The sequence below is a fragment of the Octopus bimaculoides genome, chromosome 24 (genome assembly GCF_001194135.2).
Source record: "Octopus bimaculoides isolate UCB-OBI-ISO-001 chromosome 24, ASM119413v2, whole genome shotgun sequence".
NCBI classification, from domain to species: domain Eukaryota; kingdom Metazoa; phylum Mollusca; class Cephalopoda; order Octopoda; family Octopodidae; genus Octopus; species Octopus bimaculoides.
The window spans coordinates 16542731-16568533 of NC_069004.1; the positions used below are offsets into that span (position 1 = coordinate 16542731).

Here is a 25803-nt window from a genome sequence, read left to right on the forward strand (position 1 = left end):
TAAGCTGAGATAATGGTTGCTAACCCATGATGCAGCACTAATCTAATCTTAAGTATTCTATCGCAGACTCTGATTACCTCGATTACCTTATCAACCCATTTCTCTGCAAGAAGTATGCCCACACCTCCAACCCCTTCAGTGTTCCCTACCCAGAAAATCTTATACTTATGTTCTTTGCCTGTGAGGAACGTAGCAGAACTTCCTCTCCACTTTACTTCTTGGATGCAGCACAAATCTACACATCTCCATTCAAGCATCTCAACAATCTCACCAGACCTACCTTTCACTGTGCCAACTCTGAGGGTGTGGAAGGTGTGGTCCAGCAAGACCCTGGGATGGGGGACAGCAGCATTATGCATCTGAAAAGAAAACTCGCATTTGGCAGATCTTGTAAACATACGCTACATACACTACACCAGCATACACTACACCATCATTTTATTTGCTACATAGTCACTATATTCAACAGGAATTAGACACTAGGTAGGGATGGAGTGGAAAGGGAGGGGGAAAGCATTCCGTATAGCAAGCCATTAGAAGTGCTCAAGAGAAAGACCTCTGGTATTGGTGGTGGGGGAGGGATGGGTAGATGCACCACAAACGGCAAAGCACTATGACAGCATACACACACATACATACAAGGACATACTTGTGTTCTTTTACTGGTTTCAGTCATTGGGTTGCAACTATCTAAAAAGATTTAATTGGTCATATAGAATCCATTGCTTATTTTTGTCTGGTACTGAAGTCATTGACTCTATTTACGTCTTGTACTTACAAGACGTAAACAAACATTAATAAATCGCACCAGTGTTTAGACTATGAGCGCAGACATGCATGCATATATACATCCACATGCACACACACAACCTACCATATTTACTCAAGTGCAGTGGAATATAATGTAATCCTTATTTTCCACTAAGGATTACATTATAAGCAATATACCCTATCCTCTCCTTTTTCTTTTTACACTCTAGTATAATGCACACACACCCACTTCCTAATTTTGACATGTGATGTTTTGTATCAACTTTCTTGCATTAAACTACTTGAGTAAATATGATGAACTTTTGAACTGTTTCCATCAAATTCTGTTTACAAGGTATTAACCAAGTCAGTAGTAGATGCCACACAATGGGATTGAACCTAGAGTCATTTATATAAACTGAACTATAGTGCTTTCTTTTTATGTTTATACTTTGATTTACATAAATTTTATTTCAAACTTGTCCAACCTGTATTTTAATTTTCATGGTCGGGATATTTTTATTACCTTATCAACCCATTTTGTTTGGTTTTGTTTGGTCTGTATGTGTGTTGTGTATGATTCACTCTATAGCTATTTAGAGTTTCACTTGTTTTTATAGCACAGTTGATAGAATCTACCTAATACTTGATTGGTACATGCTTTAATGACTCTGAAAGGTACATTAAACTTTGCACAGAATGAAATAACACCTTTACACAATAGTCTCAAATACTTATAGAGTACTTTTTCTCTTGACTTCATTTCTAAATGTGTGTGTGTCTGTGTATTACATATACAGGATTTGGTTTCTACTTAGGTTTCATGCTGACCAGATATTGAAGCAACTAATTCAGATATTCAAACAATTAATGCCTTCATTCTCATTATTATTTTGTTTTTTGCTTATCAATCATTTTGGGAGTTTGCAGTATTCTGTGAAGTAACTGATTTTTGCTTATCTGTGTCACCCTCATATTTTGGCTCTAGTACACCATTTAAAAGTATTTATTCCGTCTGCATTTCTGACCAATTATTCAATATTAATTGATTTTGATGTCTACATTGGGACAAGATCTCATTTCAACTATTGAGTAAGGATATATCTGGCATGATGATATTGTATTTTTCCAAGACGAATCGTGGTCGGTTCACAGGACCATTTACATAAGGGATATCACTGTGTATCATTACTGTTGTTTGAGAGTATGATGCCCCCTAGCAAGAATGGACTGGACCACTACATATAAATAGTAGTGGTCTGAGTAAGTGAGGTAGTTCATGCTAGTTCCACAGTTCATGTGTTGATAGTTCAAAGTTTACAATTCAAGCTAACGTGTTTGGATTGTTGGTTCCTAAAAGATTGTTGTTATATTCCATGTGGTTACTGCTATTTGTTTCAATTGTATTATTACACTGTTGCAGCATATTTATCCATAAGGATATAACATCTGGCGCCAAGGATCGTTTGAAACTCTCATTAGTTATTTGACAGTTTCTGCATCATGGAAAGCCTATTAGCCACAGAAGTATAGCTTCAAGGAAAGCAACAGGAACAACTACAGGAGTTGCAAAAACAAATACTACAACATCAACAGTTGAGTTACAGTTGGTGAAATCTGAAAATTCAGTAAGCTCATTTATGTCAGATGGCATGGCTAATGCAATTTCTAAATTTACATATAATCCAAAGGAGAACATTACGTTTCCCGTATATTATAGAAGATACAGGAAATTTTTAACAATGAGTGCAAGTCATTGTTGGAGGATGAAAAAGTAAGGCTTTTATTACACAGGGTAGCTCCTGCCAAACATGAATGTTACTGTAACTTTATTCTGCCCGAAATGTCAAGTGAGATTGGTTTCCAAGAAACTGTGGAACTGCTTTCAAAAATTCTTGTAATAGAAGTTCATTATTCGACACCAGAATGGAGTGTTGGAACTTAACAAAAAATGAGGAGGATGATTTTATCACCTACACTGGGGTAGTCAACCGTATTGTGTGAAAATTTCAAACTCCAGCATATGTTCAAATCGCTTATCTTCATGCAAGAACTTGTAGCACCTAAAGATAGAGAAATTCAGGCTAGGATTTTCTCGCAAATGGAGCAAGTGAATTGGAGTTTATCTCTACAGACCATCGCAGAGGAATATCAGACTATGGTAAATCTTAAACATAATGTGAAAAAATACAAGATAAAGACTCTGCAAAAATTCAAATATGTCATCCCAAGAAGTACAATAAAAAAAAAGTGTCAGGCCCCAATTTAAAGGATTGTCCATTTAAAACACAAAGTGCTATAGTTGTCAGAAGCTTGGATACATGAGTTCTTGTAGAACAAGACTACGAGGCTCAAGCACAAAAAGTTCTGGAGAGTGATTGCAACAGAAAAACAAGAAGATTCGTGCTCGTAAAAATAAATGATGTAATTATCAAATTACAGTTAGACTCAGGTAGTGACATCTCGATTATAAATGCAGGTAATTGGGAAAAAAACTGGGAAACCGAGATTATGTAAAACAGCAAAAATAGTGCGTGGTGTAACTGGCAATAAATTACATTTCATGAGCAAATCATATCAACGTCGCATTTCGAGGAGAGACAGATAAAGCAAAATTATTTGTTGTGGATAATATAATCAATCTGTTTGGCACAGATTAGTTAGAACTATCTGATTTATGGCACCTACCCATAAATCTTTACTGCAATAACATAAATGGTTGTCCCATTAAAAACAAGTCTTCAGAAGAGCTGAAAAAATTGGAGAAAATGTTCCCACAAGTGTTATCAGACAATTTAGGTCTATGTAGAAAGATGGAAGCCTATTTCCAGGTAAGTGAAAATGTTGTACCTGTATATAAAGCAAACAGAAAAGCACCATTCACGGCAACTGAAACCATAAATGAAGTGTTGGACAGACTCGAAAAGAGTGGAGTCAGCAAAAAGATGGATTACTCAAAATGAGTGACACCCACGGTATGTATTAAAAAAACAAATAAATAATAAGCTTAGGCTGTGTGCCAATTTCTCTACAGGATTGAATGACTGCATAAAAACATAGCACCATTCACTCCCAACTGCAGAGGACATCTTTTCAAAGTTAAATGGTGGAAAAAATTTTTCCAAATTAAATCTGTCTGAAGCCTATTTACAGATAAAAGTAAATGAAAAATGCTCAAAGCATTTGAAAATAAATAGACACAGAGAATTGTACAGATACACATGATTACCTTTTGGATTAAAAGTGGCACCAGCATATTCCAGCAAATCATGGATGCTCTGTTATCTGATAGTAAATTTGCAATGGACAATATTTTGATCAAGAGTAATTCTTTTGAACAGCTTATGGAACACATAAAAGCTGTATTTAAGAAAATTCAAGTTTTCGGGTTCACTCTGAGTGAAGAAAAATGCGAATTCTTTTGACCCAAAATTGGGCAAATAATTGATAAAAGTGCTAGACATCTTGACCCGTTGAGAGCAGATGCAATAAGAAATATGCCTGTCCTGACAAATATTCCAACTTTACAAGCATTTCTTGGGCTGGCAAACTACTACCAAAACTACATTCCTAATATGCACAAGTTAAGAGCTCCATCGAACAACTTATTAAAAAAAGGAGTAAAGTGGAATTGGTCCACTAAATGCCAGAACACTTTTAAAGAAATTTTAAAAAATTCTAATCTCAGACTTGTTGTTAGCACATTATGATCCTGAAATGGACATAATTTCTGATGCTTCCGAGCACAGATTAGGTGTAGTTCTACTTCATAAATATGAAGACAGAAGTACAAAACAAGTGCTTCATGTTTCGCGGTAGAGAAGAGATATAGTCAAATTAAAAAGGAGGCCCTAACAATTTTTGCAGTTAAAATTTCACAGGTTTCTGCATGGCAGAAGTTTTTTTATTGCATACAGACCATAAACCTTTGCTGTCGATTTATGGGTCTGAGAAAGGGATATTGACTCGTACTGCGAACTGCCTGCTATGTCGGGATATAATATTACTAAATTAAATTTCAAAATGCAATACATTTCATTGAAAAATAATGGTCATGCAGACTGCCTTTCAAGATTAATTCCAAAACATATGGAACCACTAGAAGAGACTGTTATAGCAACACTGCAGGCAGAAAGTGAAATTAAAAATGTTATGACAAACGTTATCCAAGAACTACCAGTGAAGGCACAGGATATAAGAATGAAAGCTGTAGGTGATGAGTATATTACAAAACTGAAAGAAAGCAGACCAAACGCCTTGAGATAATGCCCAGGTGAATGAGATACTAAAAATATATATATAAAAAATTTCTTTATTCCTTTGGAACACGAAATCTCAAAAGGGGAGATGTTGTGTGAGAGTACAACGCCCCCTGGCAAGAATGGACTGGACCACTACATATAAATAGTAGTGGTCTGAGTAAGTGAGGTAGTATTGTGCTCGCTCCACATTTCATGTGTTGGTAGTTCAAAGTTTAGAGTTCAAGCTAGTGTGTTTGGATTGTTGGTTCCTAAAAGATTGTTACGTTACGTTACATGTGGTTACTGCCGTTCGTTTCAGTTATATTGTTATTACACTATTGCAGTGTATTCGTTTATCCATAAGGATATAACAATTACCCTGCTTTTATTATGGTGAAATTTATTTTCTTAAGTTCCAAATATGCTGCAACAATGTAACATTCCTTCTTTTTGAACAATTACTACTCAACGAGTGTGTTCTTGATTTGTTTCAGTTGCATTCACTTTCAGGTAAAGGTTGTGAGTTGGTAGTTGTTTTTTATTACTGATATTCCTGGGGGCATACTTTTAGTTTTTCATGCAGCTAAGTTCAGAATTTTAAAGAATTCAACTTTGAAATAAACCAGTTAAATTATAAAAAGTAACAATCACTATATAAAATCTATCAAGTAACCACTGTATATATATAAAAAGTTATTCCAACTACACATTTTCAATAGTAATAATAATAATTTTACACAGTAACTAAAGCAGAAGGATCTCCACAATTTCCTCAAGTTAAACAGTATTCAATCAGCCTGCACCATTCTATAAGGAAACCTTAAAAAACCCTAATGTAAATAGAGAAACAAATCCAGTAGAACTAGGAAAGGAAAGATCTAGTTCAACTCAACATTCAGCTTAGATTTAACATCAAATGTAACAAAAATGTTTCTAGCATTGAACATTCCCCATCTGACTATAGGCTATTTTATAGAAATAATATAAAAGTTAGCTATTGCCTATACATGAAACTAAAACATACCATCTGAGAGATAAATAACTAAATAGCTAGCAATCCACAACCTTCAGCTGAAAATGGACACAACTAATACAGATCAAGAATATATCTAAGTGATAATTCTTAAAAAAAAAAAAAAGAAATTAATTCATAAGAAACCTATAGTATGATTTATAAGAAAGCTATACTGATTAAAAACTACATCTGGGTACCAAGCAGAACATTTAAAATTAGATATAGACATATAACATGTGCATTCATTCCACAACTGCATATGTGAACCTTAAAAGGAGCAAAATATAAATATTAGCTGATAGATAGTAGTACCCCTTAAATGACTACTGGATAAACCCTCTGCATTGCAGAAAATGCAATATCATCACAAAAATGTATGCATACTCATGAGGTATGAAAAATTGGTTGGAATTGTGCACACAACATCTGAAAATGATGTAGTAGTGGTAAAGTAGCATCAAGATTGTAAATGCCAAACAGCTACTCAACAGGACACAACCAACTACCAGAAAGAATTGACCACTACAGATGGAGTAACCAATGAGAATGACTGACATTTTAAAGAAAGTAACTGTTTATTTTTATCTAAATTAGGTGCTTGGAAGTTTGCAGAGTGCAAAACTTGAATAATGATAAAATCCCCAATTTATATAAGTATATGAACAAACTACACGATGTATTGACTATCTTCCATTTTCATTTGTAAGCTGTAACAATGCATGCATGTGCATGTGGTTACATAGCTATATTTTCTCAAAGCATAGAGATGGAATATTTCATTGTTGTATTAGTGAACAAGGTAGCAACTTATTACATAATATATGTATGTGTGAAGGCTGAACAATATTCTGTATTTGTAGTAAAAGAAGTGAGATATACTTGCATATTTAGAATAGTAAAATGGTAATTTTTTTGAGCTGCATTTTTCTTTAAAAATCCTTCTTTTTTCCTCCCAATTTTCAGGCTCTTGATGGTTTTGTCTTCTTTGTCAACTGCCAAGGCATTGTAGAACATGTCTCAGAAAAGGTCTCTCTTTACCTCAAATACACGCAGGTATGTATTTCTATAATTTTGTTTTATCTCCCTTTTTTTTTTTTTTTTTTTTTTTTTGCTTAGAAATTGTTTTAGTCACACTCACCAACTCAAAATGAATTTTTCTAAAAGCTAGTACTTGGTTGATGTGTGATTAATGTTTTTACAATATCAGAAGATTGTGCATTGCAGGTGACATTCCTAGAAGTTCTGTTATTTCTCACAGCTAAGAGAACTGAACTATATGGAATTTAATAGTAAAATACTTGCAAATTCAAACATTTGGAGGTTGAGTTTGATACTTTACTCACAGCATTTCTCAGATTTTTGTAACAAACACCAAGTGGAGTAAAGCTTTGTGAGCTCAATTGAGACATACATTAGATTTCACAGGCTGGATAGGGACAATCACTCCTAAAAAGTCTTTTCATAATGCAAGCCAAAGTAATGATCAAAGGGGGTCAATATATATAACAACTTCATTAATAATTAAGAAAGGAAAGAACATGAAGTGTTCATAAAGTTCATATGTAGAGCATGTGATGAAAACTTATCCACATGCAGTCCTATTAAGTAAGGATTCTTAGGGTAAGAACAGAAATAGAAATTGTCCAAATGAATGCATGCAGTTGTTGAGGATACCCTTATACTTTATAAAAAGCTTACATTGTTTCAGCTGCCAAATCTTTCCTAATCATTTACATCATTAGAATCCATTCAGGCTCTGAATCTGAGAGTATGCTGGAGATGTTAGACTGAGTGTTTGGGCAAAATTTGACAGTTTGCATAAAAGGAAAAGGAAACAATATCCCATCCAAAAATAAAAGTATTTTTAAAACATAAAAAAATATCAAACAAATTATGGTTGGGAGATAATTTTCTCAAAGAAAATTATTCTGCCATGGCCTCAAAATGGCTCCAGAACTTGGTGCATGCATTCCTCACTGTACCCCTGAGAAGATGTTCAAACACCTACTTGATCTTAGCCCCAGCTCAGCCTTGATGTTGCAGGCAGAGCAGTTGGTGTCTTCCTTGACCATGCCCCACACATAGTAATCCATGGGATTATAATTGGGGGAATTAGTAGGCCAGAAATTTGGACTGGTGAAATCATAGAAATTCTCTGAAAGCCACTTCTGACTCTTTCTGGAGGTATGGCAAGGACCCAAATCCTGTTGTCACACACATGATCTTCCAACATCAATCCTCTCCAGCCAGGGTTTGACCACAGTCTCCAGCAGTTTCACATCATCATCATCATCATCATCGTTTAACGTCCGCTTTCCATGCTAGCATGGGTTGGACGACTTGACTGAGGACTGGTGAAACCGGATGGCAACACCAGGCTCCAATCTAAATTTGGCAGAGTTTCTACAGTTGGATGCCCTTCCTAACGCCAACCACTGAATTGTTTAAAGATGTGGGGCAGCGAAACAGCACCCTCAATGAAGACACACCCAAAGACAGTTTGGAGGAACTTGGTTTTCATGATATGTGGGACATCACATGGATTGTAGGCAAACCATGTCTCATGCAACTGGTCCTGGCAGAAGTTCTTTTCATCTGAGAAGAACCAGATCATCCTCAGTTCAACCGGATGCATCAGCTTTGGCTATCAGAACTTGTTCCCTATGCCTTTCGTACAAGTGGTAGCGAAAGTACTCATTCAGAGTCGGCTTTATGGTGTTGACTCCAACACCCATCTTTCTCACCAAAGCCCAGTTTCCCTTGCTCGGATCTTCCATCACCTTGTCCTGCAGCTGTTGGATGAATTCCAGCCTGTGGATGCAGCCAGAACACCTGTTCTGTCCCTTTCTACTGGCTTCATAGTTTCTGTTGCAACTGTCCATGTCACTTCTTACAGCTTTTACAGTGTTCACAGAACATCGAGCAGCAGTCCTGATGGTGGTATTTTGATACCTGACATGAATCATCGTGATACAACTAACTCTTTTCCAATATTCAGATGGCTTCCCATTCTCCATGTCAACTAACTTTTTCTTGGCTCCAACTTTAATCTTATGCTCTCCAATGCTGTTGACTATTCATCAACACATCAAGCTGTTTTTGGCAAAAGGAAACATTAAAAAAATTATCAGATTTAGCCAAAACACCCTGTATTTTACAGAATATTCCAAAATTAAGATGTGCATGAATATTTTTTTTGTAAAATTCTGCCAGTGGGCTGGACTAAATATTGCTATGAGCTGGATCTGTCCTGCAAGCTGTATGTTTGACGTCCTTGATATAGACATTAGCATGTTTGATGCTATCTTTGTCTAACTTTTTCTTGGTTCTAACTTTAATCTTATGCTCTCCAATGCTGTTGACTATTCATCAACACATCAAGCTGTTCTTGGCAAAAGGAAACATTAAAAAAATTATCAGATTTAGCCAAAACACCCTGTATTTTACAGAATATTCCAAAATTAAGATGTACATGAATATTTTTTTGTAAAATTCTGCCAGTGGACTGGACTAAATATTGCTATGAGTTGGATCTGTCCTGCAAGCTGTATGTTTGACGTCCTTGATATAGACATTAACATGTTTGATGCTATCTTTGTCTACATTCAGCTCTGTTCTGGTAACAAAGAAATGTCTAAAAGACTGTGCAAATCTGTGAGTTATGCATGAAGAATAACTATTTCTGTCTTCATAATAACAATACTTAAATGTTTTAAAGTTTTTGATAATTTATGGCAACAGTATCCTAGTCTACTTCATATATTTCTGTAACTGTCACAGCTACACTGCTGGTGTTATTTGTATAGGAGTGTGCATATGTGGGTGGGGCTTGAATTAAAATTGACAATCCCCAAATAGATAAGTTCTCAGCAAATCTAGTCTCCCAGAAATCTATAAATTGATAACTTTTCAATTTGCACAGCCATTGTTCCATTAATCTGCTCTAAATGGTAATAACAGAAGAGAAAAGAAAGTCATTGATGAGACAAAAATACAAGTGTTTGTGTGGGATGTAAGAGGCTGAGATGGTATTATAAAAGGAGAGAGGCTGTAATTGATAGAACAAGGCAGATACTGCTGATTGCAAACATACTGGAATTTTATATATAACCAGTGTGTATAACTAGTCATTGAATCATTGAATATACATCAGTTCCACAATTTTTCTCAATGTTAACTTTATTATTACACATTATATTCATGAAGACATTTGCACTTTTGATCAAATGTTTTGCTCTCTGTTTGCATGCATTCACACAAGACAAGAGATGGGTATCAATAAACTACTTGAAATAGCAGTCAAATTGCACTGAAATTGTTTCCTACTGGACACGGATAGTGTTGATCTGCATGTAGGAGAAAACTTCCTTTTAAATCTGCTGCATCAAAGTTGGCATTAAACACACGCATACGTGCACACGCTTATGTGATTGCTATGACAAAGAATAGGTCCCACCACCATAATGTGTGTGTGTGTCTTTGTTTGTCGTAAACCACCACTTGACAACTGCTGTTGGTATGTTTACATCCCTATAAATTAGCAGTTCATGAAAAGAGAATGATAGAATAGGTACCAGGTTTAAAGAAAAGAATATGTTTTGGGATCAATTCATTCAAGTAAAAATTCTTTAAGGCAGTGCTCCAGTATGGCCACAGTCTAACGCCTGAAATGTGTAAAAGATAAAAGATACACACACATACAGAGAATTTGTTGTACTGGTGATAAATCTAACAGTCTCAGAGTTGTGTCTGTAGTGTGTTAGAGAGAGTAGGTCATTATCAATCTTTCAAATGGTTTTCTTTCAGATTTTGTCTCTGATGCTTCTATGTCTTAATAATAATTTAGCAGAGATTATAAAACTAAAACACATGTGGTGTGACATTGATAGTTTTAGTTGAGGTGTTTGATTTGCAATCTCAAAGACCTGGATCCAGTCCCAAATTTTGGGTAAATGTCTTTCAACCTAGCCATGGATTGACCCAAGGTTTATGAATGAAATTGGGTGTGGAAGCCTGATGGATGGATGAATGGATGGGCAGGCAGGTGAGCCAATAGAATGATGGTACCTGTAATTCAATGGTACAGCCTTGTTACACACCGTATCACATTGATTCTGCTTCAGGATTACATTGAGTGTGCCTCTGGAATTCTCAACCGCTAACTAATTCAATGAACAGGTATTTTAGTTGATTGAACAATTATTGAAACCAACAGTTTTACATTATTTCTAACTCTGAAATGTGAAGACTGTTTCCTTTTTATGCTGTGATTGAGTGTTTCTCTTTGTAGAAGGTTAAAGAGTGAAGTATATCATCTGCAAGGGATTGTGTAGTAGGATATTATAATAAGGGAGACATAACCTTAGAGTACATCAGAGCATATAGAATATAATTCAAAAGCAGTCCTCTCATCTAGTGCTGCAGTAGGACAGTCTTTCTGGAAACTTAATTTCTAAGAGACAGGCTACTTAAGATTTTCTTATGCCAGGGACAATCAGCAGTTTTGGTGAGTGACAGAGAGGATCAAGTCTCTGGTGGATCTGGAGGCTGTACCAGTGGCCACTGAGCATGATGAATGGGGTCACCATTGACAGGGATTTCTGTTTTCTCTGAGATACTGGAAACATGTGCTAGATGTTGGTAAGAGTTGTTGCCTTTTGGGAGGCAGGACACACTATAGGGGGCTTACAAAGCTTTGGATAAACCAGAGAGAGAGCAGGTGATTGAGGACTTTGGTGATAATAAGAACAAGTTCTGAAAGATACACCAGTGGGATAGGTTGCGTTTGGTATGATCAGAGAAGTTTTCAGACTTGGTAGCCCTGGAAGTGTGGAGAAGGAGAGTTGAGAGCTGGATTTCATTTTATTTATGTGTATGTGCACTTTCAGTGTAGAGTTGGACAAAGCAAGTAACAAATGTAGAAGATTTTTTCAGTAATTATGTTATTGAATCAGCTGTTCTGTTTAAGGAACGACAAGTAGAAATTCTGGAGATTTGGCAAGGGATCACAAGGCTTTATTACAATTTTGGAGGTAGAAATGTTTGCTAGTTGTGCATTATAAAAAGGCATCCTTTGCTATGTTATTCTTTTTAATAGTAATCATGTAGGTATTACAATGGTGTACTATGTTGGTTATCCAGGAATTGCATTGGTAGGTTCTTTTGCTCATACTGCTGTAACAGCTGTCGGTAAACCAGTTGAGGGTTTTGAGATTATAGGCTTCACTGTGTGAGGAATTTGAAGGGTCATACCTTGGAGTCATGTTCATCACCAGCTTAACTGCTTCAAATAAATCAGGGGTGAAACACATTTACAGCCAGTAGATAAGCATATGCCTGAAGCTTTAAGTATTTTGAACAGAGGATTCAATATGCAGTGTGTTACATCTATTACAGTAATCAGCCATGAGGAAGAGATCAAGGGTATTTATTGTTAGTATCAGTCAGGGATGGAGGTATTTGGAGATATCAACTTATACAGATAGCTGATGGTGGCATACAATTTGAATGGTACATTAGCAGTGTCAATGTAGGAGGGATGTGTATATTGAAATTTCTTAGTATCTAATTACTATAGAAAGAATGGTGGTGTGAGACAGATGTCTTCAATGTAGAAAGTGAGATAATTGGTTGGAAGATTTCAGGGATTGTAAAGGCAGTAGATGAACTTTACAGGAGTAAAGTAAAGGGTCGGTTAAAAGGTTCATAGGCTGACCAAAATACTCTCATGGAATGTGACCAAATGAGGTTTATTTTCCAATATAGTCCCCTATGTGATCCATTGGTGAAGAAGTTTTCATCAAACAAGATGTGGTCCGCTGACCTATTGAATCCTGTCAAAATCCATGCTAATACTGAAAGCAGATGATAATGATCAAAGATTAGAAACCTTTTATTCTTTATCTAATCTTTTGTCGTATTTTATTTTTATAATTTGTAAAATTTAAACTGTTACACCTATTCCAAACTATATACACAAATACATACATTTATCAAATACGTGTATATATACATATATCCTTATGCACATTTGCTTCCTGGTGCATCATGTCTTATATGTATTGTATTTGACTTGGAATGCTTCACAGAATAATTCTTTCAAAAAAGAGGCTAATTAAACAAATTAGAAGTTTTACCAAATGAAACGCTGATATATTTATTGGTATGAAGGAATGCTTTGTAAACCACTTTTTCTGTACCTAAATCGATATTTTAATGACTAATTACACAAACTCCGGTGATGCCAATAGAAAATATAGGATGTGAATTTCTGTAGTGTTCTGTGGTGAACAAAACATTTAGTAATCACTGAAGAGATAACAACACCAATTAGTTTGTTGCATGTGTAACATGACATTTCATTTATTTATTGTTTATTGTTGCTGTTGTATCTTTCTTTTCTAGGAGGAACTGATTGGGAAAAGTATCTACAACATTATCCACGTTGGTGACCATGCCCAATTTAGCGGCAAACTACTTCCTATGTCCTATGGCGGTAAGATAATGTTAAAAACTTCTTTTTTTTTTTTTAAACCTATCATTTGATGTGAACACATTTTCTTTTACAGAAATATATTCCACTTACTCTCTCCATCCCTCTTCTACAAACATTTTGTAGTTCACCATTTAATTTTGCTGTGTCATTTATAATCCACAAGTTCTAGTCATAATAGCATTGGAATCCCATAAATGGAATTTGTTTCCTGGAAATTGCATTTCTATCCAAAAACTAGATTCCTGGTTGTTAGTCAGTTGAGTAATTAGTTGAAGCAGAGCAACTTTTTCAATCTTTAAGCTGATTTTCTGCATCAGGATTTAAACATTCTTGAGAAATTGACCTCATTAAGGATATTGGTTTGAGCTGGTTGTGTTAGTTTTAAAGTGCTCTCTCTTTCTCTCTCTCTCCCCTCTCTATCAAAACTTTTCAATATTTCTGCCATATAGAGAAGTCATCAATGAAATATGCTGCTTTGTTTTATCATTTCTTTTTGCCCTTGATTCTATTAGAATGTGCATTAACATAGAGAAACCTTTTGTTCAGTGATTTCAGTCGTTTTTTTTTTAATCCCCTTACCTTACTACCTTGCTAGAAGATATGTTCTAGAGACCTATTTTGCAATAATATTGAGTATAAAGGTCATAATGAGTTCTTGTAAGATAAGGCACTTTGGTTTAGAAGTTTGCTTTGCAACTATGTAGTTCTGAGTTTGATCTCACTGTATAGTATTTGGGACAAAAGTTTTCTAACATGACTTCAGGTTGGCCAATATCTTGCATGTGAAATCTGGTGGATGGGAGCTGTTCAAAAAGCTCATGTATGTGTGTATGTGCATGTCTTTCAGCAATGAACATCAACATAGAAGCCATTAAATCAGTATTTCTGAATGGAATCCCTTACTATTGTTTGTTTCCTTTGACCTGCACAGACAGTCTGTTGTCACATTCAACCATTATAAAGGTAGTGAACCAGTGATTGGCCAGTTAGAAGTTTATAACCAGCAATGCTTATTACTCACAAAATGTGAAATAAAATATAGGTGTTTGACACTTCTCTCTTCACTGTCTAATTATTTGCTCTTCTCCTTCCTGTCAGTCATGTACCTCATCTATCTCCTGTTCCTCTCTTCATTTTTTCTTCTTTAGTTGAAGTGATTTATACAGTTTGTATTTCTCTCATATCTATCTGTCTGTCTGTATCTATCTATCTCTCTATCTATCTATCTATCTATCTCTCTATCTATCTATCACACACAAGTTGATAATTTTACCCCCTCTGCTCTGCTGCCCTGAACAGAAGTAAAATATTTAATGATCAGTTCATAATTCATGAGTCCAACTTGGTTCTGCATTTTATTTATTACTGCATTATTACTTGTGGAAGAACACTGTCTGCAACAGACAGGCTTCATACCCATTGAGACGATTTACTTGTCGTCTATTAAATATTCGTTTTAAGAGCCTTGTGTGGAAACATATTCTTGTGATTTATTGTGACATATTCTTCCTTGCACCAACCATTCCTTTAGCATTGTTGGCATCCTAACTGCAGTAGAAGACTTAGAGCAGCAGTAGAAAGTTGGTGAGGAGATATAACAATAACACTTAAAATATTAACTGGTGCTTATGATCCAAAGGTTATTCTCTTTAGTCTACAATGGTGTAATTAGATTTTGAATAGTTTATAGAAACACTGAATCCTGGCTTAGCTAATGTTGATGTTAAAAATATTTCAGGTGCCTTTGTTGTTTAATGTAAGACCGTAAACCAGTAAAATTGTCTATCTCTGCTCATAACTATTGCTTTTAGTGATTTAATAATGTAATTTGTTTAAAATGTAGTGCACTTTTACATCTTTTTTTCTCATTACTAGCAAAGTTCAGTTGGAGTTCACTGACTATTACATTTTCAGTGTTGATAGCTGTGAAATGGGATTGACATTATTAAGTAAGCAGGCTGAAGCAAACAATTATCTACCTTGCCTAAAAAGCACTAAACAGTGACTGTAGAGAAATTTGAACTGATGCCACTCGTAGTCAATGAGGGTCCAGCACCTTGATAATTTTGTACCTTCCAGGACATGATAAACTGAATATCATAGCACTATTTGAATTGATCAGTTTATTGTTGGTAATCCAGCAACCTAACTTCACAGTGGTTCTTGTGTAAAGTGCTATGGTTGATTTCATTCACTAACTTCTCAACCAAAATTTCAGGACTTGTGCCCATGTTTAAAAGAATTATTATTATTATTGTTCAGTAGTTTTATTTTTATAACGTGCTTTCACTTCACTACCGAGCGCAGCTCTGTGTGCCTTGGGTATGTGCTGTGGTTTGCTGTGATGCTCTTATGGTTACTGTATTGAAAGTGTTTGGCGTAGGATGTGTTGTTATTATTATTATTATTATTATGAAAAGTTTTCCTTTGATAGTTTCATGTGAGTTTTTACTGCACTCACTTCAGGAGTACCTTTGTGTTTTTGAGGGTGTGCAGTGTTGTGTTCTTAATTTTGTAGGGGTGGGGGAAGTATAGACTCCTACAGTAGGTGTACTGCACCAGTTTGTTTTGTTATGGGGTTTAGTTCCTTGTTATATTAGTGTGTGAAATGCAAGATGTATTATTTTATTGGACATTAATCTTGTACAAGGGCTGGCTGAAAAGTTCAAAAGCTGACCAAAATACTTGTGGAATGTGACCAAATAAGGCTTACTTTTCAACATAGTCCCTCTTGCAGTCCACACATATCTTCCTCCAGTGTTGCAGTACTTGGATCTCATTGATGAAGAAGTGTTCATCCCGTTGGTCAAAAAAGTCATTGGCAGCAGACATAATATCATCAACATTGTGATACTGGTTCCCAGCCAAGTGTTATTTCCTGTTGGGGAACAGCTGACAGTTAGAGGGGGCCAAATCTGGAGAAAAGGAATGAGGATCAACCATTTCAAATCCACAGTCATGCCCAGCGGTCATGGAAACCAATGACTCGTGTGCTGAAGCATTCTCCTGATGAAGACTCCTTTCATCAGTTTTACTGGTCATTTGGTCTTGATAGCTTTCTGTAACTGCCTCAGCAAGTTAGCATAGTACTCTCCATTGATGGTGTAGCCCTTTTGAAGATAGTAAACACAATGCCTTTTGCATCCCAAAAAACTGAGGCCATCACCTTCTCTACAGAGGAAACAACCTTGGCCTTCTCTAGAGCAAGTGAGGAGAAATGTTTCCATTGCATGGAATTTCTCTGTCTCCGGCTCAAAGTAATGAAACCAACACTCATCCTGGTTTAGGAAACATTCAAGGAAATCAGCTGGATCTGTCTCAAAGAATGTCAGATTTTCCCATGATGTGATCAGCCTGATATGTTTTTGATCAAATATCAGAACACTTGGCACCCACCAAGCAGAAACCTTCATCATACCAAGTTCATTGTGCAGATTATTCTCAACTCTCTCATGAGATATGCTGATAGCATGGGCTATTTGATTTATAGTCAATCATCTGTCATCCATCAGCATGTGCTGAACATGATCAATGTTTTCTTTGATGGTGGCTGTTGCATGACATCCAGACCTTGGGTCATCTTCAGGACTCTTAAATTCAGCTGCCCACGTTTGCACTGCTGATAAAGTTGGAGTGTCATCCTCTAATGTAGCAACTATGTAAGCATGAATGTCTTTGGGAGCTAAACACTTTCTGAAAGTGCTTGATTACACTGCAATGCCAAATTTTGTCCATTTTCAAGAGAAGTTGCTACTAGTTACTTTTGAACAGTGACCTATCAGTTTACCTGGAAAGAAACAATACAATTGATAAGAAGAAGAAGAGTTGAAATTAATGCATCAAGATTTCACAGCTCTAGCATCGCTTCCTCATTGTCAGCCTATGGACTTTTCAGCACATCCTCATCTATGTAGTGCGAGTTGTCTTGTTGTATAGGGTGTGTATTGTATGTGAAGATTGTTCTATTTCAGCTATTCTATTGAATTGATAGTGTCTTGCACAAGATGTGGGCTATTCCTAGCAAAGCTATTTTTTAGGCAGTGTGTAGTGTTGTGAACCCTGCTATGGCTTCTATGTTTCCTTTTCTATATTTCTAATTATACCTAATGCTCTAATTGCTAGTAGTACCATTTGCACCCTCCTACTCACCATCTTGAATATTTTAATTTCAAGATCCTTGTATTTTTACAGTTTCTCGACCTCCTTCTGGGCAACATTTTCATCAGAAGGGATTGTGATGTCTACCAGTGTTCATGTGTTTGTTTTTTTGGTATTATTATGTCTGGACAGTTTGCCTTGATCACTTTGTCAGTTTGGATGGGTATATCCCAGGTTGTTGCTACCAGGTTATTGTCTTGTACTGTGTTCAATACCTTCTTGTATCACTTATTAAGTGTTCACATTGAAGTGTCTATATATTACCCAGTGGATGTAGCTGCCAACGCAATCATGCCTGTGGATATACTCAGATGTGGCAAGGGTTGTTATTATTATTATTATTATTATTATTATTGTTATTATTATTATTATTTCCATTACATTCCTTTTGCAGATGATAGAAGTGAGGAAAAATTGTGATAAATCACGTTAAGTTTAACATCTTGTGTTTTTTTTTGTTTTTTTTTTTAAGTTCTAATATTACTGGGATTGGTTTTTAACTTCTGTGTTGATGAGCTTTCATAAAAAAGTACCAGTTTTATAAGAATAGTCTAAGGATAATATGTATTTTATGCTCTAGTTTTTTTTTTTCTTGAAAATGAAATTCGTATAATATAAACTCATGTACCACAAGGAAAAGCAAATACTGACAATTTAGAGAGCATTCTTTCTTGCCAGAAAGCTCCGTCTCCAATTTCCTTGGATCTTCTTCCTCAACAAATCTGGCATCTTTTTCAGATAGCTGAGCACCACAAAAAGCCTTTAATGATTTTTTTAAACCCTTTACCTCTGAAGTTCTAGTTCAGTATCTTATCCATTCTGCTATATTCTATTTTAATAATAATAATAATACACTAAGATAATTTAACCAGTTATATACCTCCTGTATACTAAGTGAAATGATATTCAGTGTTCATTTTGTTTCTTTTGCTCTTCTGCTGAGTCATTTCATTTATTGAAACTGAATGAGTCTCAACATCACCATTATCGTGAAGTGTTCCTTTGCTATTGTTGTTACAGGCTCCAGTGCTTGGCCATCAGACAACTCTGCTGCGAAAGGGAAGACTTTTTTCTGTCGGATGCTGATCAAGCCTTCAGGTAAAACTAGTATATATATATCTCTCTCTTTCTCTCCTCTCTCTCTCTCCTCTCTCTCTCTCCTCTCTCTCTCTTTCCTCTCTCTCTCTCTCTCTTTCTCTCTCTCTCTTTCTCTCTCTCTCTCTCTCTTTCTCTCTCTCCTCTCTCTCTCTCTCTCTCTCTCTCTCTCTCTCTCGTGTGCGTGTATGTGTCATAAAGTACCATCTTGAAACAATGTGTGTTAGTTTTCTATGTGAATGCACAAAAAATATTTCATTTCATTTTGTCTGATGATTTATTGCTATCATTCAGCTATTCATTTAATATTTTTCCATGTTTGTATCTCTAATTTCATCTATTTCCATAGGAACCATGCCACCTACCTCCTATTCCTGCCAGATATTGTATAGAGGATATGAGGTTTTATTGCTTGATGCCCTTCCTAATAGTAAAGGTCTATTGGAGTACATTTAGTGTTGCATCAGCATCAGAGGGGCTTCTAACAAACCCTCATTTCTCCGTTAGCTTTCAGAAATAGAGAAATTTGCTATTATGTACATTGAGCTGTTCATTTCAGAAAGTTATTTTAAGAGTTAAACAAACCACTTCTAATCTCTTCATAATTAAAACTAATAATTGTAAAGTTAGGCTTACTAAATTTGTTGTTAGATGGTGGAATAGCAGAAATGGTGTTTTGGGTAGTGAAATTACAAAAATGATATAGTAAGTTCCAATCCAATGAAAGCATTACCATTCTTTGCTTTTGGGTTACTAAAATAGTACCAGGCATATACTAGGATACTTCTTTCAATTTTACTTAGCTCTACAAATTTATTTCCTTATGCCTATATAAAATCATTTTAGTGTTACATGTGGTGGTTTGGCAGAAATGATAGCTGGGTTAGAAGAGCCAAACAGTATTTAGTTTTATCATCTTCTTGCAGTGTTCAATTTTCATCAGCTGTTAATTATACTTGATTGGGATTTATTGTTACAGGTGAAGACAGTAGTGATGATGCCCAAGTGGAACATATGCAGATATCCACTGCAGTTCAACCCTGCATTGGGGAAAAGTTTTCAGATTCTCAAGAGGATTCAGGTAAGCTTCATATGTGATACGTAATTTACAAAATTGTACGAAATATGTAATAGCCAAAATTTTCCTGTTCTCTAAGCTTCTTTTACAAATGACAGTATAACTTAACGCAAAAAGGGACAAGTATTTACTTGAGGCTTTTACTTTGTTTGTTTCACCCTCGAGAAACTAGAGATTGACATTGTTGAACATCTCTTTGACAGTTGTTTTAAAAGTGGCCGTGATGACTCATTTCATATTGCTTGTCACTCAGCATTGAGTAGAACTCTCCATTAAATGGACAATCTCAGCATGGATGAGATATTACACAAACAATGACTACATAACCATTACCAGATGTCTGATGTGAGTCTAATTTTATAGTTGAGAAGAACAACCACTACTGTTTGTCTAGTTCTGCCTTTGGACAGGACCATATTTTAATTAATTAGTAAGTTACTAAATGAACTACAGTATAGTCAGTACTCTGCTAGTAAACTGGTCTTTCCCAGAATAGTAATTGAGAATTGAAACCAGAATAGTTCTTGTTTCTTGTCAAAGAACACAAGCACAGCATAGATAAGAGACTGGGTTTAAAATGTAATCATTTTCATGGTATTGTTTTTCAGTGTGTTCATTCTTCAATTCCTTTGTTTATTCCCATCTTAAAGGTGTTCTTCTTTTTTTATAGAGCGGCAGTCTTGCTTACTTTGTATAGCTAGGCGGGATAAAACGCATGATAAGATGAGTACAGCCATGAAAAAATTTACTACAAAACAGGATTTAAATGGAAAAATTATTGCCTGTGATGCAAGGTATGGAAAAAATTTTTCCTTTTTTATATATAGATCTGTTATTGGAGAAGGCACACTTTATTGACCGACAACTATCACCTATTAGAATTGTTCTCATTATTTTTACTACTGAAATAGAGAAAACCACGTTAACAGAATGTCAGTCTGAATAGTTTGTAGTCTATCAGCACCACTGCAGTGTGTTAATGGTCACCATATGTAATTCCCAACTTCCTGGAAATGCCAATTGATGGGATATCTTATCATTGTAAGCAGTAGCACTATAAAATTAATGATTGTTTCATAAGTTTTCAATACTAAGTTCAGTTCTTCCAGGAAATGTCAACTTAAGAGAACAATGTATTATAGTCATGCTCCTATAATGTAGTGGGGAAAAGGTGCAAATTCTTCTGGGAGGGCAACAACAACAGTGTGTGTACAAGAATTGTGTTGCTAGCAGACAAATGAATAAAGTAATTGAAGTACTCAGTGTCCAGCAACATAATTAAACTTAGACTTGTCATAGACAGTCCTTCTGCATGTGCACCACAACTGACAGATGAACAGAACAATCGATTTTATGAAGCTTACATACAGACAACAAATGACAGAAATCTCATTATTATGGCTGGTGACCTTAATAGACATATGATAGTTTATCCACCTTAAATGAGGCTATGAATATGGTAAAAAGAATGGAATGTTGAAGGCTCCTGAAGTTCTGTGACACAAATGACCTAACTTTTTGCATCAAGAAACTAACCTGCTGCCTGATCTCTTCCTAATCAAACACCTGAGACTTCACACTCATCAGGAAATAGGATAGACAGTTAGCTGTGAATGCTAAACTTTTCCTTGGTGAAAAATGTACCACTGAACATGACTAGAGATTAGTGACTCTAGAGTAAGGGCTAAACATAGTCAGAAGCAGAAGACAAACTGGAGAAGGAAGATGTTGAAGCTGAAAGGTCCTGTAACCAAGAGAAGTACTAGTTGATACATATAACATAAAAGACAGAGGATAACTAGGATTTCCTATTAAAAGCACCTGTTAAAGGTTACAGTGCAGACCCAGCTGGTGCAAAGTACATAGTACTGGCAGAAAGTAGAATTATACACGAAACAGTCATAAAAACTAAGATATAGGTCTGGAATAACTGAAAGAAAAGGAGGAACTAAGAATGATATCAAAAAGCTAGAAGAGAAGCCAAAAGTAGGAGGTCGGCAGATGTTCTGCAATGTAATGATCAGAGGCGTGAGAAGTTTCAGATTGCAAAACAATATTCTAGAGAGAATAGACATCGTTGTAGAGAATTATGTGCAGAATAATAACAGTGCATTTGCCATTACTGGTACTAAAAAAGAAAGAGGCATGGATGTGCTATTATATGATGTTTTTTGGGTTTTTTTAACAAGGAGAATGCATAAGAAAAAGAAAGCCTAACCTTAGTTGCCCCAACTGAGGGATCAGGCATTGAAGTTGACAGCTGTATGGTGAAGAATGCAATGTAGCATATGATGGCTGGGAAGACAGCTGGACCATGAGGAGTAGTTGCTGAGATCTTTAAAATATCTGATAAGTTGGTTACAGCTACTTGCATAGTCATTAATGTAGTACAGAGAAGTGTTATTTCCTATGACTGGCATAGTAAAATCCTCCTCACCATCAACAACTACAAAGGCAAAGGAGATGCACCAGAGAGAGATAAATTAATGGACCATGTTTGAAAGTTACCTAGGTTTATAGCACAACTGATTAGGAAGATATTTAGCCTTGACAGGGTAGCTCTACCTAGCTTAGTACCATAAGAGTTCCATAGGGTATTCGTTGCAAACTATGAATGCACAAAAGTTGTTTTGGAATAACAGGTCAGTTGATGGGGGAAAAAACTTTATATATTGGCAGATGTACAGGGGGAGTTAGCAGTAACAATACACTGGAAAAAAATTCTTTCAAATGCTCAGAAGTTTCCCAAGAAGTAGGCAATAGCATTTGTTACCAAGGTGACCTAATTAGTAATGGAGGTGGATGTTCTGATAGCATAGGTGCCAGAATGCAGTAGAAAATGTCCAGTTACTTCCCCATCCCTTACACATTGTTACTTTCACTTTCAACACCCTATTTATCTATTTTTCTGTCATTTCTGTTCAATTGTTTTCATTAAAAATGAATAATTAGGTTTTTCTTTGAGATACTTTGGGAATGTTTGCATAAATTTTCACACCATGTCTATTTAACATAGCAAAATTACATAGAAATGTTTCATTTCAACTTTCTTTCCTTGCATCTACTTTTTATTGTTTATTATTAAGTAATATATTGATTTCATTTAATGTCGGTTACAATACAGTAATACAATATATATAGAGAAGTGTATTATTACTGTTTTCTTATACATCTACATATAAATGTGTAATATATCTAGATTGAGAAGTGTAACTATTATATATCTAGATAATTTTTTTAAAGTTATGTAACAATTTATAATAAAAAACAAAATTCCTTGATTCGTTATTTTTCACTTTTTTTAGTCAAATCTCAGGAAACCATAATAAATTCTCAGACCTTGTTGGACGTCGACTGCAAGATCTATGTCACAGTAGTGATGTGCCGAATATAAAGCAACATTTGCAGGATGGTAAGCAATAACACTTTCTAGTTTCAAATTCAACATGAAAACCTTTTATTTTATGGTCGTGTTGGTGCTTAAATCTTTTAAACTATTCCAAAGTACAGTTCTATATTTAAGAAATGAGGAATTATGTACATTATTTATATTTGACGGATATTTGTCATCATCTTGTTTGTTGTTGACACAACGTTTTGGCTGATATACCCTCCAGCCTTCATCAGGTGTCTTGGGGAAATTTTGAACCTGGGTTCTCATTCCTAAGGGGGGTTTTTTTTATGTTGTTGTTGTTGTTATTATTATTAAGGTCACTACCTGGAATTGAACTCGGAATCTTGGGGTTAGTAGCCCGCACTCTTAACCACTATGCCATATGCCCATGGGCATATGGCATAATGTATTCCAAAGTACCATTCAACTGCACTAGCTCTCTTGGATATTTTATATTTTTTCTGTTGCTGTATTATATAAAGATGTTTCAGGGTCAGTAATTATAACAATCTACACCAATAATTAATCAAAGATGAAATCAAAGTTTCTTCTCAGCAGTTGATATAGAGCAGTTTCAATGCAAACTGTTGATCCTGTGTGTATTTTCAGTTCAGATCTTTTCCACACCTCTCAGTCATATATCACACTCTCTGGTTCATTTCATTTGCATCTTTTTATATCCTTCATTGTGCCATTTAAAACTTCCCTATAATTCTCAAACATATTTGTATGAGGTCATTTTACTCACTTTCTTGAGGCATCTCCATCAGATGGGTTAGTTCACATACAGAGGTAGTTATGGTGTGTCTACAGGCCTTTTTTTCTCTTCAGCTTGCACACAATCTATATATACTTACAAATTTCTACAATGCAATGCATTCTAGATGTTCTTTAAGTTTTTCTGATGTATTTTAATTCTTTCTTTAAAATTTCACTATTGCTATCAGTTTTGTAGTTCTAGGATAAAAGTTTTAAACACTTACCATTGAAACCATTGATAAGAATTTTTTTTTTAATCTTCTTTTTCTTGAAGACACTTTTAAATGTGGAACTGGACCAGTTTCCACTCACACATTCATTTACCCATATTGTTTCCATTCATTCAACCCTATACTACCCACTATTGAGTGCTTCCTTCTCAGAATGTCACTTCTCTGAAGTTCCCTCTATGCCCATGGTTTTTTTTTTGCAATCATCATCTTGCAAATATTCAATCACATTAATCTCACCAAAGAATCAAGGTTACTTTGGGATTAAACAACACAAGAAATCAGACTGTACATTTAGCATGTGTCAGAATTCTTTATTAAGATATTTCTGCAAAGATCCACTCCATTATCATGTAATATATTATAGAGATCACATTATAACCAACACAATCAATAAGCACATCATATTTTGTAGTTCAAAGGTTACATTGATAACTCCCTACAACATATGAAATTGTAATATGACTCATATACTAATTCTTCTGTACTCATACACTATAATGTGTAGTTAATGGAGGGGCTAATCAACAGGATTAGATACAGCGGTTGGTACTGAACATGAGCCATTTAATATAGCAAGGGTGATGAGAGGGGTGAGATGAGTAAGCCTGGGTTGTTGTGTGACCCCAGATCAGCTCTGCTTGAGCAGTTCCAGGGCAAATCAGCCAAATGACTAGGTATGATTTGCCTTTTTGTTGGTTTAGTTATACCATGTCTCCACACTCAGTTGTGCAGATGAATCACATGTAATGCAGTGTGACAGACCTGGGTAGAGGTGGTATGCGACTAGCTAGTTCAGAAGAATAGAGGCAATTATGATAGGGATAGAATAGGCATAGAAAGGAAGTGGTATGCCTATGGGCCAGAGGTTGTTCTATTGATTGAATCCATTGTTATTTAGACCTTGTTTTGGACGTAACCCAAGATCTATGTGTAACAACAACATTGCTCCCAGGTATGTGAGCAGTAACTTTAACATAGCCTGGTGTTGCCATCCGGTTTCACCAGTCCTCAGTCAAATCGTCCAGCCCATGCTAGCATGGAAAGCAGACGTTAAACGATGATGATGATGATGATGATGATCTTAGTAGGGAATTGTTGAGGGTCAGAAACTGACCAAATATTTTTTGGCCCTAAAGAGAAGCTATGTTATTCTGAGGTTGCCAAGAAAGATCTCCCAAGATTGTGAAATCTAACATTTGTAATGACTCTGTTTTAATTGAGAATTGTTCATGATTAACCCTTTCGTTACTATATTTCTGACCAAAATACACCCCTCATGAGTTTCAATTAAATTCTAAAATAATCATGAATTTAGACTAGTCTCATTAAACACCTGTAACTTCTTTATTTATCAACATATTAATGTGATATTTGGAACATAATTAAAGAAAGGGTTCTTAATCAATTCTATTGCATAATTTTTGTCTCTGGGGTACTGCTAGTGTCTCTCACATGTAAATATTGGTTCAGCTTCACGAATCGTACTCGTTCATAATACTGGAAATATATTCATCGCCAAAAGGTTCCTGATCACTCCAGTAATTTGTTATTCTGGGTAACTGTCTAATACCCATAATAATATTTA

At 35.5% G+C, this 25803-nt stretch overlaps 1 protein-coding gene across 7 annotated transcripts in view; it reads left to right on the forward strand.

Moving 5' to 3' along the window:
* LOC106869828 (nuclear receptor coactivator 3) overlaps positions 1-25803 on the forward strand; it is a 485654-nt gene that overhangs the window by 384558 nt on the left and 75293 nt on the right. For all 7 annotated transcript variants that reach the window (XM_052976409.1, XM_052976410.1, XM_052976406.1 and 4 more), the window contains 6 exons: positions 6970-7059; positions 13411-13501; positions 18680-18757; positions 19734-19835; positions 20503-20626; positions 23138-23244. In XM_052976409.1, the coding sequence (XP_052832369.1) occupies positions 6970-7059; positions 13411-13501; positions 18680-18757; positions 19734-19835; positions 20503-20626; positions 23138-23244 (592 nt within the window). The remainder of the gene's footprint in view (positions 1-6969; positions 7060-13410; positions 13502-18679; positions 18758-19733; positions 19836-20502; positions 20627-23137; positions 23245-25803) is intronic.